Here is a 20,000-nt window from a genome sequence, read left to right as displayed (position 1 = left end):
AAAGTCTATAGTAAAAACATTTTGTTTAACAGTTTTCATGCCTAGGATGAAATGCTTTTCTGACTTGTATCGTATCTTTTAAAGATTATTATTTAATTTATTAATTTGGATTTAAAAAAAAAAAATGAATGTGGTTTTGCATGTATTTATAAAAACTCCCCTACTCTCTATTTCAGTTTGTATTTCTCCTCACACTACAATTCATTTTTGCAACCCCCTCTTTGTATTATTACAGGTCTGAATATTTTCTCTGTTTCAGTTTGTATTTCTCCTCACACTACAACTCTTTTTTGCAACTCCCTCTTTGTCATACATGTCTGAATAATGAGAAAATCTGAATTTTTTTAAACAAAAACTTTAAAATACCTTTTTTAGATTTAATTTTTAAAAACTTCTTTCAGAATAGAAAATCTTTACAATTTAATAAGGAATATATTTCATATAGGTTTCATTAAAAATATTCAGTAAATAACGAGAAAAATAGAGATGAAAATTTCAAAAGGAGTGTATAACTAGTTACGCTCAATAGTAGTCCTCGCTAGCGAAAGTCTTTGTTATTGTTATTCTATTATTATTATTATTATTATTATTATTATTATTATTATTTAAAACATTTTGTGTCCTGCTCTTTCGCGCGAGGACTAATTATAAAAAATTACAGACAACTAACCTTGTAATTAAAAACAATATTTCGCAGACAATTGATTTGTTAGAAAAAAACTAATGCAGTGTACTAATTCAAATGCCCATTGGGAGAGTGTATCTTTAACAATACTACCTACATATGTTACACTACAAACACATTGTCGCGAAGATTAAGACTCCGCCTCTTTGACTCTAGTTCGATATTGCAACATTTGGGAAAACATAGCTGCCATCATTCGGAATTCCGAAAAATCATGGCAGAGAACTAAGGTCTTGCAAGGTGAGAAAAATGTTAATAAACTAAAAATAATCGAAGCATTGTATATTAAAACAAAAAAAACACATCAATAATATCAATTACGAATATAGTCGAAATATTTTAAAATGCTTAGGATAGCAGATTTTAAATGTTAAATATGTGCATATGTATATATACAATATAAAAAAAGTCCGTCCACTAATTCATAATAAGCCACCACGTGACTATAATAATATGTATCTATATATAATTAGGAAAAAGGGGGGGGATAAAATAAAATAATTCCTACAATATAAAATCTTGAAAAAAAATACAAAGAAAACTGAGATTGGAGAAAATGAAAAGGAAGATAATAAAACAGAAGAATTCCGTGCTCTTCAATAAAATTCGTTTGAATAATATATATATATATATATATATATATATATATATATATATATAAGGCCCTCTCCCCCCCCTTTGGTTAGAGCCCTGTCATGAATGTATCTCACTCGCATCTTAAATCGCTATAAAGCGAGGCTCACTGTTTGTTTGTAAATAAACAAGGAGCTCGAGCACTCTAAAAGCGGTGGGCGAGTGTTTACTTAAATGTACATTTGTTGAGGTCATTTGCGAGCACTAAGCCGACTATCAACGCGATGGTTGTAGGTTCATTCCCGGCTAAGGAAAGACGCTAATCTAGCCGCACTGATGAGTTGTGATACAACGAAACGGTACTGTATGCGAATGACTATATATATATATATATATATATATATATATATATATATATATATATATATATATATATATATATTAGACATAAGACGGTTTTCTTACATTTCTTCACTGTGGATAGTGCTCATTTTTTTTTTTTTTTTTTTTTGCAGTCTGAGCTTCTATTCGTTTTTTTTTTTTAAAAAAGCTTTGTATTATCGCTAGTGAACGTCGTTGATTATACTTCTCACAACGCTCAACCCACGAAAGGATGGAGGGGACCGCTCTATTCGAGCCCATCATCTCTACGAAACGGATTTTACCTGGACAGATGCTTTGTCGATTTCTGACTGTAACACCTTGGTCTTGTTGATTCTCCCTGCTTTTCCGACTCTCGGCCGAAAGACTATTCATGATTGTATCCTGCTGCAGCCTCCTCCCCCGTACCACGCCACCTCACTCCCCGTCAATTCTGGAAGCCGCTTAATCTATGCTACATTTTCAGCATTTATATTCTAGTCAGCTTTTTCTTTATTTGGAAATTGCAAGACAAGCACGCCATTTGCATTGTCGTACGGGATCTGCGCCCATCGGATGTAAGCACTTGTTTTACCCACATCAAATGATCGTATTAAATATCAGATTGGTGCAAAAGTGTTTGCCGATTTAAAATTTCATCTTGAAAAAAAAAATTGTGTATTTTTGAAAATCGTTATTCATAACTGTTGGAGTGGCACGCCCACAGATTCTGACGATGGACTATTCCTGACGTCACTTCCGGTAACCAGTCTCTGCGATCGCGCAGTCTGGACCTGAGACTTAAAAGGTCGTACCTTTTTTTTATTTATTTTTATCGTAACTTTATTTATTTATTTATTTTTATTCAATTTTCACTCTAAACAAGGCACAGTGCCACTTGGAAGTAGGGAGCTACTATCGGGGATATTATGCAGGGATATTATGAAGGGAGATGTGCAGCAAGATATCTGTTCACATTACACTTGAACTTCTGAATGTCAGTACAGTTGGGAAAGCAGAATCCCTGAAGGGAGTTCCAAAGTCTAGCAGTTATGGGGAAGAAACTATTAGAATAGAAGGCCTTCCTACACCCAGGATATCTATTGTGTAGGGGTGAGATGTAGCTGTTTGTCGGGTATGTCGGGGATATTTACTTTCCATGTGCATCCTCCAGGCTGATATAGCCGTCCGTATTTATGGCTTACACTAGCTAAACAGAGTCTTATGAGTAATAACCCGGATGTATTCGTATTCATTGATCACAGTGTAGTATCTGTTCTTCAGATATACACTTCAATTTCTTGTTCTCTGTCGCAAAGGAACATCAAAAAAGAAGACTCGCTTGTTTTTTGTTAGTTAAAATGAAAGGCATTTATTAACGGTACTTTCCAACAATGCATTGCATCTTGTTTTAAAAGTTTCTTAGTTCAACATGTAATTAACAAAACTATGCCATATCGAACACATGCTTTTTCTTCTCCCGCGTCAACATGTCTGCTGGTCCTATCGCCACACGTGTTTCAAATCTCTCACGCCGTTGTCCCGCCACACGTTTTTATTTATTTATTCAGTCCTGTAACCATTTTTTAAAAAATTTCGTTCAAAGTTCGGATTGCATATATATATATATATATATATATATATATATATATATGTATATAGTGTATAATGTGTGTGTGCATTATTAAAATCTCTCTAAGCTAAGAGAGTCTAATATATATATATAGAGTTCTCCTTTATTGACAGAGGAGAGAAAAGCTGAAGTACAGCATCAGAACAGATACTACATTGTGATCTTGGTCCAAAGGCAAAAAAAACTACACTCACGAGCTTTTGTTATATAGTTATAGAACACGAGAAATTATCTGTTATTTATCCGTCTGTCGATCTATCTATATATATCTATGTGTATTTATCTCGATCTAGCTATCTATCTATATATCTAACTGGCGAGATAAACAAGAGATGAAATGTGAAGCTATGTTTTGATAAAAGTTGTCAAAACATATTGAGTTGAAAAATGGACAAGTTGCACCGGAAGTTCTAAAAATAGCTGACTGGAAGGGCATGTTTGTTGTCACTTGTTTAGGTTGGCTGGACATAGAGTCAAGTTAGAATTTAGACGATGAGAAGAATGGATGGGTTAATGGTGGCTCACCCCTCCCCCGACTTGGGAGGGAGCTGACGTGGCTTAGAATGGAGACTAGAATTAACCACCCAAGCAAAGATATTCACTTTCCATTCTTCTGCGATCCACACCCGGGAAGTAATAAACAACTATATAAAACCAACCATCGTCTTGGAGTTGAAATGCATTCGTCCTCCAAGAACAGATTAAATTTCCAGGTGGACCGAAAGACAAACGACGCAGTTGAAAAGTTGATGAGCTATGTCGAATTTTTTTTTTTTTTACATAGGCATCACCACTTATCAAGGCCAAGAGGCCACTCGAGGATAAGTAAGGGTTAAAGAGTGTACAGTAGAAATTGGACAATATGTATGTGTTTATGTTATGTTTGGCACGCAACCCATTTAGATGATCAAGAACGTAAATAAATCGCAAAACGATAATTTAGGGTTCAGACAGTGAAGAAGCCACTATATAGACATTAGACACGTTACACCCGACATACAAATGAACCACCCCACGACGTAACACTTTTGCTGCAAACTGCTTACCTTATCTGTTGCGGTTTTATAATACAAGAAATGTCTGCCGAGCAAAACACACCAACATCTTCGGGTCAAGCCATTTTTCACCTGTGAATAAAAGACAAAAAAATTCAAGGTAAATTCAAATTAAACACTCAATGAAAACAAGACAAACAGACATTTGTTACTTGTGCTTAATATATGGCAAAAATAAAGCCTATTTGATACAGACACGCACCTGTCCGGAAGAAAGAAAACACGGTTGATACACACGGAAACAGAACTCGTCAAGAAACACTATAAGTGTAATGCCGTTCCCATTCAAACACGTGTTAACGTGTAGACACTTGGGACCAAAATGTTGTAGCAGAGTACGTCGCAAAAGAGATCACGCCAAAAAATAACATTTATTTCCAGGTACTTTCCCGAATAAAACGTGAGCGTGCTCCTTCTCTCTGACCTCTCAAACGTGATTGTCACTCTGCGCACACGTTCTTTTCATAGGCTTTTTCTTTTTCCTTATTGTGATATCACTTTACGCACAGCTCGGCATTTGCATACAGCCGCCATACATCCACTTGCGCTCTGTGACATAAACACAGATCATCACTTTGGTCTTGGTAACACCCATTAACTTGGGGGAGGGTTCCTTTGACTCTATGTTTCTGGTCTTCACCTTCTCCCTTTGATAAAGGGTTAGTTTCAAGCTAATCGCTTGAGGTGCATCTACAGGGGGATGCTGATGGGGCTGCCTGGAAATTTTTGCAGGCTGAAGTGTTGTTCCTATAAGGTGCCGGCTTTTCAAATCTCACTTTCCGACCCTTGTGTCACATCATCCTGCCATGGGAGTGAGATCAATAACTTCAGAGCGTTTACTTTCCATAGCATACCTCAGAGTTCGAATCAGTTATCGGCTGCTTCTTGTTTACATATCCAAACTAAGCTCTATTAATGCTACTGTTACTGCTGTTGCATCGAATTTGAATGAATTATCTCCCTTTGATTTAGTGTAAGTGCAAGGTTTCCATTCAGTCTCAACAGACGATGTTTAATCCCTACAAGGGTGCCTGTCCAGGGAAGTCTATTGTGAAACAAGGGTTGCTCAATCATCAAACACACCTCCTCTGAACCAATATTACTTGAGTCCAGTGGCAAGGTGAAGTTCAGAATGATTAGAAACAATGCTGACATAAGCTGAGAACACATACAGTACCTAATATTCTCGATTGGCCGATTGGTCAGCCATTTAGTACTGACCAGGCTCAGTGTTGCTTAACTTTGGTGATGTAATGGGAATCGGTGTGTCAAACGTGATCATGGGAGGGATAAGTACAGTTCATATATAGATTGCATCCATGCGTGTCTGGTAATGTTTAGAATTTAGAAAAAAAAATGTGAAAGGGAGATGAATAACTTCAGAACATTCACTTTTTGTAGCATACCTCAAAATAAAAATCAGTTATCATCTGCTTCTTGCAAACTAAACTCTACTAATACTACTACTAGTACTGTTGCTACAGCATCGAGTTTAACTGAATTATTTCTCTTTGATTTATTGTAAGTGTATTGATAGTATTACGGTCATGATAACTAGGAGTAGTAACAGGTCTTCACTCAGTTTCAACAGACAATGCATAATCCTATTAGTGTGCCTATCCAGGATGTTTATTATAAAGCAAGGGTTGTGTAATCTCCAACTTCACCTTCCCTGAACCGACATTACTTGACTTTCAAATAAGAAGAAGTCCAAGACACCTAGAAACAATGACTGGATATTATCTTCAGGTTAAGAACGTAGTCATGTCAGAATTTGGGAGAGGGGGGGGGCATGGCATAAGTGTGACGTCGGGGTCTCAAATTCATATATAGAGATTAAGATCAGAAGGAAGAGAGGAGAAGCAAAGAGAAGAGAAAAGAAAAAAAAACATGTGGTGAATCGCAAGGTACGCTCTTTTCTACCACCCTTTTCCGTGAGTCGAAGTTTGTGAAAATTATTGTCGTTGTGGCAGTGAGATTTACAGCATAGTTGTCTGGTGTCGTGTTTTGAAAGCCAGCCGTGTTGGCTGTGTGAAACAAAAAAAATAAATACCTTTTTCCTTCATAAAGAAAAGCGTCTCGTTTCACTTGTGACTCTCTGTATATTTTGGGTCCATTAGAACAACAACGTTACAGAACCTTTACAATAGGGGGCGTCGTTTATTAAGTTCTGCAGATTCTATTTTGGCTGCATTAATAAAAGGTAGGGAATTGGTAATCATGACGCCATGAGGAGGAAGAGAACTGTATGGGAATGAGACCGCTTGTGCCAGGAATGATGTAAGGTTGAGGGTTGTCATGGGTGCTGGAGTCTTTTGCAAAGCAAGGGTTGCACAATCTCCAACCACATCTCTCATAAACTGACATCACTAGTGGCACTGAAAAGTCCAAGACAATTAGAAGTAACGCCAAGATAAGCAGGAAGCCCCCCCCACCCTCCACCTTTGTCATGTGATTATTTCCAATTAGTAAGCCATTCACAACTGATCAGGCTCAATGATGGTTAATTTTGGTGATTTAATTGGAACCACCATGTCACTGTGGTTATGAGACGGATAAGTACAGTGCTCATATAGAAACATTCACAAGAAAGTGATCTATCAATATTTTCATTGCAAGTGCTAAATTGAATTTCAATCTATGGTTTCACCCCCCCCCCACAAAACATTTACAAGCACTCGTCTAGCTATAACCAGTGTCAACAATTTCACTCACTCTTTATTTGTGCCTAAATCTAAATGCAAATCTCATGAAGAAAGCTTCTTTCCTAGAGCTGCCCACCTGTGGAACTCTGTACCGCAGGGCTACTTTCTAGCTAACTGCAACATGACTGCATTCAAGTCTAATATAAACAAATTCTTGTTGAACCGCCCTCTTGAATAATCAAATCATACCCAATTTTCATCACTACTGATCATTACTCTATTGTCTTGCTGACCACCTTACATTCATTAACCCTTATTTTCGACTTGCCTTTAGGCCTTATAAAAAAAAGATTGTACATTTGTCTGTCCGTTAATGTTTTAAATTTAGATTTTTTTTTTAAAGTTACGTTTTGCAAATGAGGGGTTCTAATTTTCACCTTGGAACCAAAAATTCTCTGCTTCAGGGAAATATCTTCGAGTTGCGAACCTCTGCAAAAGGGGATATGTCGTTTATCAGGTTCTGCGGATTCTATTTTGGCTGCATTAATAAAAGGTAGGGAATTGGTAGTCATGACGCCATAAAGAGGAAGAGAATAGATGTGGGGAGAAAGAGGAGAATTGGTGAGGACTGGATGGGATTGGGAACGCCTGTGCCAGGAGTGATGTGGAGTTTGGGGTTGTCAGGGATGGAGTAGAGATTGTTGTGCCATTGCTGTTGTCATTTCTGTAGTCGATTTCTTGATCAGGCAGTTTCAGCTTTTCTCATTCAAAGAACTCTTAGATTTTAATGCCTCGAGGGCATGGGGAACGCGAGAAGCAGGGATCGAGAATACGTGTGAGGAAAAGGGGGGGAGGGAGAATGCAATGCGAGATCGGTAATAGGAATGAGACTTGGGCACAGGCAGAATTTTCATTGATTTTGGAAAGGCGAGGTGGAAGGAATTCTTCAGAGACTTGTTGTGCAATATTATGGAAGCTGGCATTTCGGGGGAAGATGTTGGTTGGGTAAGGATTGCTTAGCATTACAAAGAAATATTGGGAAAAAAAAGAGAGTCGAAAGATGGGAAGAGGAGGAGGATAGTTTAAAAAGATGTAGGGGAGAAGGAAGAGTAGAAATGATATAATGGATGAACAACAAAGAACTGTAAGAGGAGAAGGAATAGTTGAAAAAAAAGAGAAGGGAGAGTAGAAACATAAAAAGAAGGGGGAGTAGAAAAAGAGGAGAAGGGAAAGTTGAGAAGGAGTAAAAGGCAAGTAGAACAAGAGAAGAGAGGGTAGAAAAAAAGAGAAGGGGGGAGTAGGAACGAGGAGAAGGGAGAGTAGAAAAAGAGGAGAAGGGGAAGTAGAAAAAGAGGAGAAGGGGAAGTAGAAAAAGAGGAGAAGGGAAGTAGAAAAAGAGGAGAAGGGAGAGTAGAAAAAGAGGAGAAGGGAGAGTAGAAAAAGAGGAGAAGGGAGAGTAGAAAAAGAGAAGGGAGAGTAGAAAAAGAGAAGGGAGAGTAGAAAAAGAGGAGAAGGGAGAGTAGAAAAGGAGGAGAAGGGAGAGTAGAAAAGGAGGAGAAGGGAGAGTAGAAAAGGAGGAGAAGGGAGAGTAGAAAAGGAGGAGAAGGGAGAATAGAAAAAGAGGAGAAGGGAGAGTAGAAAAAGAGGAGAAGGGGGAGTAGAAAAAGAGGAGAAGGGAGAGTAGAAAAAGAGGAGAAGGGAGAATCGAAAAAGAGGAGAAGGGGGAGTAGAAAAAGAGGAGAAGGGAGAGTAGAAAAAGAGGAGAAATATGCATGGCATAGTTTGTTATAAGAAATACTGCAGAAAAAAGAAGACACGACAAAAGATATAATAAAAATTCACTCTATTTTCCCCATAAAGGATTTACCAAGTTAGCATGAAATTCTAATGCTGAAAGTGTTATACTTCTAATTTTAATGAAATTTAAACTACAGGCAAATGAAACATTTCAATCCATTTAAAACTCTGAATAGAGTTTTAATTTCATATAATAAAAGATGTTTAAAACTCCTAGATCTCACGTTTGCAAATTCTATTATCAACCCATGTTCAAAATAACAGTGTATTTTAAATTCTTTTTGAAATATTTTTGGGGTCATCCCTTCCTCTTTCATGAAAGTAAGAGAATCTTGAGATCATGAACTCATCCAGAGGCAAGAAACTTCTTCTTCTTCTTCTTCTTCTTCTTCTTCATCATCATCATTCATTCATTCATTCAGTCATCATCCTCAGTTTAAAATCCATTTTGGAAATTGACGTCCAAACTAACCTTTCTCTGACCAGGTCTTTATTTTTTATTTTATTTAAACAAAGCACAGAGCCACTTTGATGTAGGGAGCTACTATCGGAGACTAGTTGCAGGAATACTATGTAGAGAGACGAGCAACAAGATGTTTGTTCACATTACATTTGAACTTCTGCATGTCAGTACAGTTGGGACAACATGAACCCAGAAGGGAATTCCAGAGTCTAGCAGTTCTGGGGAAGAAACTATTAGAGTAGAAGTCTTTCTTACATCTAGGGGTCTCTACTGTGTAGGGGTCAGACTTGTCTGTCAAGGGTTTTTATGCCGAAGGGGTACAAGGGCTTGTAGTTCGTCAGAGCATCCACCATTAAAATACTTGTGTAACAGGCAGAGGGATTCAATATTTCGTCAAAGGGACAGTGGTTGGAGCTTGGATGACAGTTCAAGACCTATCAGGTTGACCTCTTTTAAACCCTGTCCAGGAGCAAGAGACTAGTAGCAGGTGCACCAGCCTAGATGTGATAACAATATTCTATACATGGGTGAATAGTGGCCTTGTAGAGGTACAGGATACTTTCCGGCAAAGTCCATCCATATCACTTTATCTCATGTTATCCCTGTCAACTGACTGTGCTACCTCTGTAACGTGTGTAAATACCACCAGCAGTTGAAGGATAGCTGGTTAGTGAAAATATTAGCAGCAGCAACCGTTGCAGCACGTATGCAAATTAGCAACTGTGCACGAGCTGGTGTCGCAAGAAAAAAGGAAAAAAAAAGGACAGTTGTGGATAGAAGCAAAGTGTTGACCAGACCAGATGGGCATGTGAAAGTCAAGGGTGAGAAAGTGCTGGCTGGTGTTAACGTGGGGCGCCGGCGATGAAAACTTTTAAGAAAAGCACATGTGTGTGCGAAACGACTTTGGAAAAATAATGAAATGCGTTGTTTTGGAAGAACCATGAATAAATGCCTTTCATTTATTTTTGTGTGTTTGTTCCTTTGCGATGGTATCAGACGGTGTGGGGGTCCGAGAGAAGTTTGAACAGTGGCCACACAGTTAAAAAGTAACAGCCACGCCACGTTACAGCTCAACTATTCTACATCCAACGTAATATTCGTAATGATATGCTAAAAGTATTTTCGAGATGCAGGCAGTTTATTTTTGCAACGAATGACAACAAATGAGTATTATATATATATATATATATATATATATATATATAGTGCAAAATTTTTTTGAAAATTCAAAGACTCACGTTTTCTTTTTTATAACTTTCGTTTATTTCTTGGATTTTTTTTCCATTACAGCTGTTTCGTTAGTGGGAAGGCAATTTTACGATTTATGTGTTCATAAAAATATCCTGTCTCCACTAACTTCTTCAGATGTTTTTCCATGAGATTTTTACAACAAAAGGTATATTTTTAACATGGTGAATATCGTATTCGGGTAAAAAATAATTCCAAAGCAATGCTTCCTTACTTCCGCCATGTTTTGGTGTTACGTGAAGATAGTTTCCGTTTTAACCCGTAGTTTATGTTTATTTTATTATCATCATGATGTTCAACGTTGACTTTTACATGTTGACATGTGTTGGATGGCTTTTAGAAATTGGCTTCCAAACGAACCTATCTCTGTCCAGGTCTTCATTTGTCCCACATTGCCAGCATATAAGACTGATGTTAAACTTGTTGTTGTTGAGTATCATTCATTCATGAATCAGAATTTTATTGTTGCCATTCATTTCCCTGGTATCTTTCTAGCGATAATTCTTTCTAGAAAAACATCAGGTACTTACAGGAAGCATCACGTGAAGGTTGCCAACATCTCTTAGTCTTTTGGTGGAACTAACTGAATTTGAACTTGGCACACCTAGGTTGTCAGTCCGTGTCATTCACCACTCAGCCAGCATCAGGCCCCGGCTGTTGCTGCTGATGATGATGAAGGAAATGATGATACAATTTTAGTCTCAATGTTGTTGTTTTTTTCGGTCAATTGCAAGCAATCATTTTAGTAAGGGGTTTTAACCTTGTACTATGGTGCATTAGACAAAATATTTCTGTCCGAATTCTACTAGTGTTGAAGTCTTGTTTTGCCGACATGTCATAAGTTGTTGCTCAGTGTGTAGTGACATCTCTCAGTTTCTTTCTCTCTTTCTTCTCACAGTCGTCTACTTAAGAACAGTGGTTGTGAAATTTATTAAAATATAACAACATAAAACTAAAGAATTAATTCTTCAAACTCAAACAGTTTTGCACCACTTTTACAAAGATTAAAATCAATAATTGTTGTTATACACCAGACGTAGTGTATATATCTACTAGTGGGGAAGGGTCCGGCTTTGCTTGGGGATAAAATACGCTTAAATATGGTATTTTAATTTGTCCAGACTTCGTATATATTATTATAGAGTCGTGATTTCAAAAGTAAAAAAAAAAAGTATTTGGATGCCATCAACCAGAATCGAAATCGAAACTGTAGCATTCAAAGCTTGTAACGTTACCACTGTACCAACGTAACACGCATATAAACTGATCAAAAATTAAAAATAAACTAAGATGAATGTACAAAATGTTTAATGATTTTTTTAATTTTGATCCATTTTTGGCCCCTTAAAAACTATTTTAACGGGCTAAAGACCCACGAAAGAATGGTCCATTAAAAATCGGTCCTGGATATGACCTTAAACTATATCCGATGGTGAGGTCCAAGCTTGCGGGCTTTGGGGAGTGTGGAGCTACCCTTTAATTGCTATTGCTCCCAGGTCCACTCTGACCCGGAGTGGTAGTACCTATTAGGGTCCCAACTATGGGTTAAATAGAAACCGGCTTGATTGAGATTGTCGGACTGACTTCCTCATCTTGGTTTTTATCGTTATTTCCATGGCAGGTGCTCGTCTGAACTCCAATCTCTGGTACCCCCTCGCCAATCTTTCACGAAAAACACCCGTCTAGCTGAATCCACTGTGAAAAATTTCCCCCACTCTTTATCTGTGCCTAAATCAAAACGTGGATTCCATGAACAAAGCTTCTTTCTTAGAACTGCATGCCTGTGGAATTCCATTCCGTCTGCCTGCTTCCCACCTGACTACAACTTTGATGTCTTCAAGTCCAGCGTTAACAAATTCCTAATGAACCGCCCCCTTAAGTAAACACTTCATCAAATCTCCACACTAACGTAATGTACTTGCAATAACCCTTATCCCTGAGTGGCTTCCGGGCCTTGATAAGTGGTGATCACTGTGTAAAAAAAAAAAAAAAAAAGTCACAACGTTTCGGCCTTTTGCCCTCCGGCCTTCATCAGGTGGGCAAAACGGCCGAAACGTTGTGACAATAACAACCAAGATGAGGAAGTCAGTCCGACAATCTCAATCAATGAAAACACCTCATCTCAAAAATACAGACAACTACTAAGAAATCGGCTTGAAAAAAAAAATATATATATATATATTCTATTAAAAAATTGTTCTTCTGAATCACTGGATTCGGCACTAACCTGAAAAGGGTTGATATGCCGTAAAACAGTAAAACAAAAACAACCAAATCCATTAAAAATCCATTAAAAATCCGATCATTTTAGGTCTGCAACTTTTAGTTTCAGAGGAGATAGAGTTTGAAACTACAGAGACAGAAAACAGACATACAGCCTTTATATATATATATATATATATATATATATATATATATATATATATATATATATATATATATTTGGTAAAACTGGTAATTAGTAAAAACCTGAAGAGAGTGCTCAATACTATTGCAGAGCAAATATGTGTTTTATTTTTTTATTACAGTTTTATCTGTTTGGTTACACATGTTTCAGATGTTGATCTGAAACATATGTAACCAAGCAGATAAAACGGTAATAAAAAATAAAACACACACACACACACATATATATATATGAGTGAGAGAAAGAGGGGAAGTAAAAAATAAAGAAATAATAAAACCCATGGCATATTGGATAAAATAGTTGTTAAACTTCAGTTGTAAGTTACATTGTTCCAGAGACTAAAAGTTTAATCCTCGGTGTGGCTCGCACACAAAAAAATACAAATAACTTTAGACTTTTACCATTTCATGACTGACGGAATGAGAATATGCTACCTCGCGGGTTTTGGTTTGAAATTCCACGCAAATTTCCGAGTTCGCTAGAAAAACTTCCGAGTTTGACAAAACACACCTGAAGAAGTTCGAAGGTTACATCGGCTGAAACGTTGTAAAAAAACAATGCCCAATATGAGAACAGTAGTCTGAAGAACCCAAATAATACAAAATAACAGAGGATCGCAAACAGATAATTATGCTATTTACGCGCATCCATAAAAATTTCACGCACTCTCTATTCGCTTTTTCTTTTCACTTCTATTTTCTCTGTCCTTTTATTTTCTCGCCTCCATAATGAAATAATGCCAATTGCTTTTCAATCAGCGAGAATATCTTCATAATTAGCTGCAGCTAACGATGACCCCCCCCCTTACTATCTAAATATCCTGACCGCCTTTCCGACTCTTGCGCGCCAGCAAATTCATTTGTTCGCTAAAAACAACTGCTGCACAAAAGACGGTTCCGATGCTATTTCACATTGGAAATAATAGAGTTATCTCCCTTTTCTATGCCTGTTTTTGTTGAATCAGCAGACATTAAAAAAACATGACATCAAATAAATTTTTTTGCTTCTTCCTTATATCGATTTAGTTTTTTTTTTTAATTTCATTTTTGACTATTACTTCTTTTTTACATGGAAGTCACCACTTATCAAGGCCCGGAGGCCACTCAGGGATAAGGGTTATTGCGTGTACAGTAATGAATGGGATAATATCGTAGTAATCGTTAGTATTGGAGATTTGATAAAGTGTCTTACTTCAGAGGGCGGTTAATCAGGAACTTGTTTATGTTGGACTTGAAGACATCCAAGTTGTAGTCAGGTGGGAAACAGGCAAACAGAAGAGAGTTCCACAGTCGTGCACTTCTAAGAAAGAAGCTTTGTTCATGGAATCTACGTTTTGATTTAGGCACAGATAAAGAGTGGGGAAAATTCAGCTAGATGGGTGTTTTTCGTGAAAGACTGGCAAGAGGGGACCAGTGATTGGAGCTCAGACGAGCACTTCCCATGGAAATAACGATAAAACAAAGACAGGCTCGCAATATCCCTTATGTGGGAGAGAGGTTGCAGGGAAGAGAAAAGGGCATCCCTCACTAGGCTACGAAGTCTATTTTGTACTTTGTCAAGGCAGGATAGGCTGTTTTTAGCAGGTCCTGCCCAGATATGGCAGCAGTACTTCATCTTTGGACGTACTTGGCTTTTATAGAGATAGAGAATTGCATCAGCAGTGATATATCTACTGGAGCGGTAGAAGGATCCCGCCATTTTCCTAGCGACCTTGGCAACAGATTTGATGTACATGTTCACTTATTAATTTATTTGCTTTGTTTTTTTTTCCTAATAAAGGAAAAATTGATTTTATAATCGATAAAATTTGTCTCTCATGTAACACATTTACTTATATTTTTTTTTTAATTATTATTCTTTATGTAAATACATGCATATCTTGTTACGATGTGCAGACCGTTTCGATCATATTGGACCTCATCAAGCAAGAAAAATTAAAATTGGTTTAGAGGAGATAAACTTAGCATGGAGCAAAGTTAAAGATCTTTCACCTTGCTAAGTTTATCTTCTCATAAATTGAAAATGGCCCTGAACCATTTTCAATTTTTGAATTTTAAATTTTTGAATTTTTCTTGCCTGATGAGATCCATTATGGTCGAAACCGTCTGCACATCGTAGCAAGATATGAATGTATTTATATAAAGAATAATAAAAAAAATATAATTTGCTCTCTTTGATTGAGCACTATAAACGACCTTTGTTGAAATTCAATTACTCTTCTTTTTTGGATATCTCCCTACCGGGAATATATATATATATGATTAGTATTTTGGAAAAAGAAATCCAGCAGAGTGCTCAATTAAAAGGAAAATCCGAAATGTAAGAGCATATTTATATTTTGTGTACAGAAAGTTGTTAGATGAGACAAATCATTGGTACCGTCGGTTTCAAGCCCGATAATAAGGACCGTTTAAGGTATTCTTATCAAGCTCTCTTCAGCCAATATTCGTCTATTTTATAACCGGAAGTGTGATATTTCACACTTCCGGTTATAAAATAGACGATTATTGGCTGAAGAGAGCCTGGATTTAAACCGACGGTACCAATGATTTGTCTCATCTAACAACTTTCTGTACACAAAATATATATATATATATATATATATATATATATATATATATATATATATATATATATATTACAAGGTAAAATTAAAGCCAAGAACAATGCGAGATTTTTTTTTTTATATAGAGTAAAATTATTTCAACTCTAAACAACAGTAATTTTTTTTTTCTGTTGTATCCAATGGTGTTATAAATCTCAATATATTTCAGACTTATTAGTCCTTTTTCAAGAGAAGACAGCGGAAGAGTGTTCTTCATGAGTGCAAGCTCTGTCTGGCCGAGACTGAGGGATATAAGTAGGTTGTCGTTTGCTTGAAGCATTGTTGAAGAAAATTATAAGGTAAAATTAAAGCCAAGAACAATGCAAGATTTTTTTTTTATATAGAGTAAAATTATTTCAACTCTAAACAACAGTAATTTTTTTTTTTTATATATATATATATTATGGCTATGTAAATTTTTTTTATATATATATATATATTATGGCTATGTAAATTTTTATATATATATATATATATATTATGGCTATGTAAATTTTTTTATATATATATATATTATGGCTATGTAAATTTTTTTTATATATATATATATTATGGCTATGTAAATTTTTTTTTATATATATATATATTATGGCTATGTAAATTTTTTTTATATATATATATATATATGTTATGGCTATGTAAATTTTTTTTAATATATATATATATATTATGGCTATGTAAATTTTTTTATATATATTTATATATTATGGCTATGTAAATTTTTTTTTATATATATATATATATTATGGCTATGTAAATTTTTTTTTATATATATATATTATGGCTATGTAAATTTTTTTTTATATATATATATATTATGGCTATGTAAATTTTTTTTTATATATATATATATATTATGGCTATGTAAATTTTTTTTTATATATATATATTATGGCTATGTAAATTTTTTATATATATATATATATTATGGCTATGTAAATTTTTTTTTTTATATATATATATTATGGCTATGTAAATTTTTTTTATATATATATATATTATGGCTATGTAAATTTTTTTATATATATATATATATTATGGCTATGTAAAGACTAAATTTAAACTTGTTCGAAAACATTATTTATTTTAGATTGTGAAATTAAGAAATAAAAATGAATGCGTCAGCTGATCGGTTACGTTTTTAAAAGAAAATTCGAAATGGAAACTACCTACCTCCGGACGTTTTGAACAATACCCATGGCTCATCTATAGAAGAGCACCTTATAAATAATCGTATTTGCGCTTTGAATTTTAGTGCGGACTTTTTTTCCATCCTTAGTAAGTCGCACTCTCTTTACCATCTCAAAATTCTAGAAACTATATATATTAAGACTCTGAGACCTTCTCTTTGCAAACAAAAAGAGAATCTCTTAGGGCTTAATCTAGTTTATATTTAATAATTAATTCATCCCCCCTTTTTTTTATACATATATTCTCCCCACAACTCTTTTTCATCTCCGTTTCATTGTTCCACCCCCTTTTCTTTTTAAAACGTAATTAAGCTCGATTTTAGCTCTGTTAAGCGAGCTTCGAAACCGGTCAGCTGACGCATTCATTTTTATTTTTTAATTTCACAATCCAAAATAAATAATGTTTTCGAACAAGTTTAAATTTAGTCTTTACATAGCCATAATAAAATTTTGTACCTCGCAAATATATATATATATATATATATATATATATATATATATATATATATATATCCGATCCCGCATTTTGCTAATTCCTGCCCTCTGATAAGAAGGAGAGTATTTCTTCGAAACTCCTCGGATTAAGGACTATCCACTTATTTTGTGCTTCCTTTTTTAAAATTAAATATGTTTTTAACCCTTTTTCAAGATGTCTTTTAACATGTTTTATTAATCATATATATATATATATATATATATATATATATATATATATATATATATATATATATGTTTTTAACTCTTTTTCAAGATGTCTTTTAACATGTTTTATTAATCATTTGTTCATATTATAAGCTCTATTTCCTTTCCGGTTTTATTGAGCTTTTACATCTGGTTGAGATTACTTTACTTGTAAATATTAACTCTTTAATATTTATAATATATTTTAAGTTTACCATTTTGATTACCTTGGTAACCTTATTGTAATTTTTATTTTCATATATATATATATATATATATATATATATATATATATATATATATATATATATATATATATATATATATGAAATTTATTACTGTGAGTCCAGAATGAGTTTACATATTGTTTCAGCTAGAGGAAGATCCTCAAAAAAAAAAAGAGGAAATATCCAACTAGCATCGTCAGAATTCATCTAGCTGAAATAATATGTAAACTCATTCTGGACTCACAGTAATAAATTTCCTATATACTGCTCTGGCTACACATTGAGCACTCTAGTCCGGTTTTTTCACCACTGGTAAATAAATATATATATATATATATATATATATATTATCTTGTTGGCGGATCTCAAATAAGAGATTTCATTTTGCTAATTAGGATTGGGCCAGCCTCAGCTACAAAGTGTTTTTGATGATACACGAGGCGCAACTTTGTGTCGCACACACTTCAGATGTCACCATTCCTGCAGCAAACATGTGCTTGACATGCAGATTCAGGATCGACGGGATAGGAAAGCTTAATCTCCTAACTGTATCCTCAGCAATTACTGCCTTCCATAGTTGTTGTTGTCATCTCATCTTGCTTGGGCCAACTAATCCTCTGGCCTGCTTTAAGTAGGATTCAACATCTCTATCCTGTTAAACAACAAGTAGAAGATGAGGGTCCGCAAATAAATAAATCGATAAATAATACAAATTTACTCAACAATGAATTCCAATTAATTAAATAATATACTGGAATCTTTGTGTCGAATTCAGAATAGAGGTAGAATGTTCTCGTTCTGTCAGTCATGACCGGGTCAAAGTCCTAAGTAATTCGCAATTGTATTTTCGATCGCCTGCACTGAGGATTGAACTCCAATTTCTAGAATAAAATAACAAAGCTTCTTTCTTAGAACTGCACGCCTGTGGAATTGTCTTCCGTTTTCCTGCTTTCTAGCTGACTACAATATGGTTGTGTTCAAGTCTAACGTAAATAAGTTCTTGATGAGCCGTTTCATATAAGTTATCAAATTTACCGAATTTTCATTACTAATGATTACTATATTGTCCAATTTCTACTGTACACTCTTTAACCCTTATCCTTGAGTGGCCTCTTGGCCTTGATAATGTGGTGATGCCTGTGTAAAAAAAACAAAAACTTACAATTAAATTTTACTAAGTACTCTAACCACTGCAGACAATTCTAGTACAAATTTTAGGAGGTTTAAACCTATATTTCCATAGATGTAAATATCACTATTTATTGTTAAATACTATAACTATATATAATAAAAACAGAATTTGACAAAAAAGTGACAACAATGGTCATGTGGTCTGCTTATGATTACGTCCGCATGTAAAAATTTATAACATTTTAATCGCCAGTGGAGGTTTCAGTACGTTTCTAAGATATGACCTTTGTCTACATCCTATCCAAGCTAGGATTCACGCTATAGATTCTTCATTGTAAGTCAAAAATTACTTTGTATTATTTGGATTCTATGTTCATCTTGTCGAATTCAGAAATATTTCGGTCGAACTTGGGAATATGAACGAAATTTTAAACAGACCCCATCATTTAATCCACAGGGGTAGGATAGCCTCATTTTGTCACCCATGACTGGGTAGAAGTCCTACGCAATTCTGAAATTGTATTTTTGAGTATTGCTCTCATTGAAGACTGAAATTTCAACATTCAGAAGAGTATAACATATAACTGAATTTTACTAAGTACCCTATCCCCTACATGTAATATAGACCAGACAACTATATGTAAATACCGAGCCGTAAACAAAATGAAGTCACAGTAAGAAAAAAAAAAAAGAAGACTATAAAAAGGAGAGAGAAGATTCAAGAAAACGATCTCCTTTAAGGAACGTTCATGATAAAGACGTGAAGCACATTCGAGATCACGTTTCTTTCTCCAATTTCTATAGTCAGAGTTGTTAATATCTTCTATGCTTGACACAAGATTAGTATTGAATGTAAATTCGCTAATTTCTATTATCTTTATATTAACATTATATTATCTTTATATTAGCTTTATATTTTCATTATTTTATCTTTATATTAACTTTATATTATCATTATATTATATTAATATTATCATTATATTATCTTTATATTATATTTATATTATCATTATATTATCTTTATATTAGATTTATATTATCTTTGTTATCTTTATATTATCATTATATTAGCTTTATATTATCATTATATTATAATATTATCTTTGTTGTATTATCTTTATATTATCTTTATGTTATCATTATATTATCATATTATCTTTATATTATCATTATATTATCATATTATCTTTATATTATCATTATATTATCATATTATCATTATATTATCTTTATATTATCTTAATATTATCATTCTATTATCTTTATATTATCTTAATATTATATATATATTATCTTTATA

General features: G+C 34.5%; 1 protein-coding gene across 12 annotated transcripts in view; it reads right to left on the bottom strand.

Annotated features, from left to right (window-relative positions):
* Positions 1 to 20,000, bottom strand: part of LOC145255614 (pleckstrin homology domain-containing family H member 2-like) — a 1,732,783-nt gene that overhangs the window by 407,175 nt on the left and 1,305,608 nt on the right. For all 12 annotated transcript variants that reach the window (XR_013863868.1, XM_080114122.1, XM_080114121.1 and 9 more), the window contains one exon: positions 4,298 to 4,378. Coding sequence is in view for 11 of the 12 variants with exons in the window: in XM_080114122.1 (XP_079970248.1) it covers positions 4,298 to 4,378 (81 nt within the window). In the remaining variant the exon portion in view is untranslated. The remainder of the gene's footprint in view (positions 1 to 4,297; positions 4,379 to 20,000) is intronic.

Source organism: Euprymna scolopes, chromosome 31 (genome assembly GCF_053919585.1).
Source record: "Euprymna scolopes isolate OS-2025 chromosome 31, ASM5391958v1, whole genome shotgun sequence".
In the NCBI taxonomy this organism is placed as follows: Eukaryota; Metazoa; Mollusca; class Cephalopoda; order Sepiida; family Sepiolidae; genus Euprymna; species Euprymna scolopes.
This window is presented reverse-complemented; position numbering and strand designations above follow the sequence as displayed.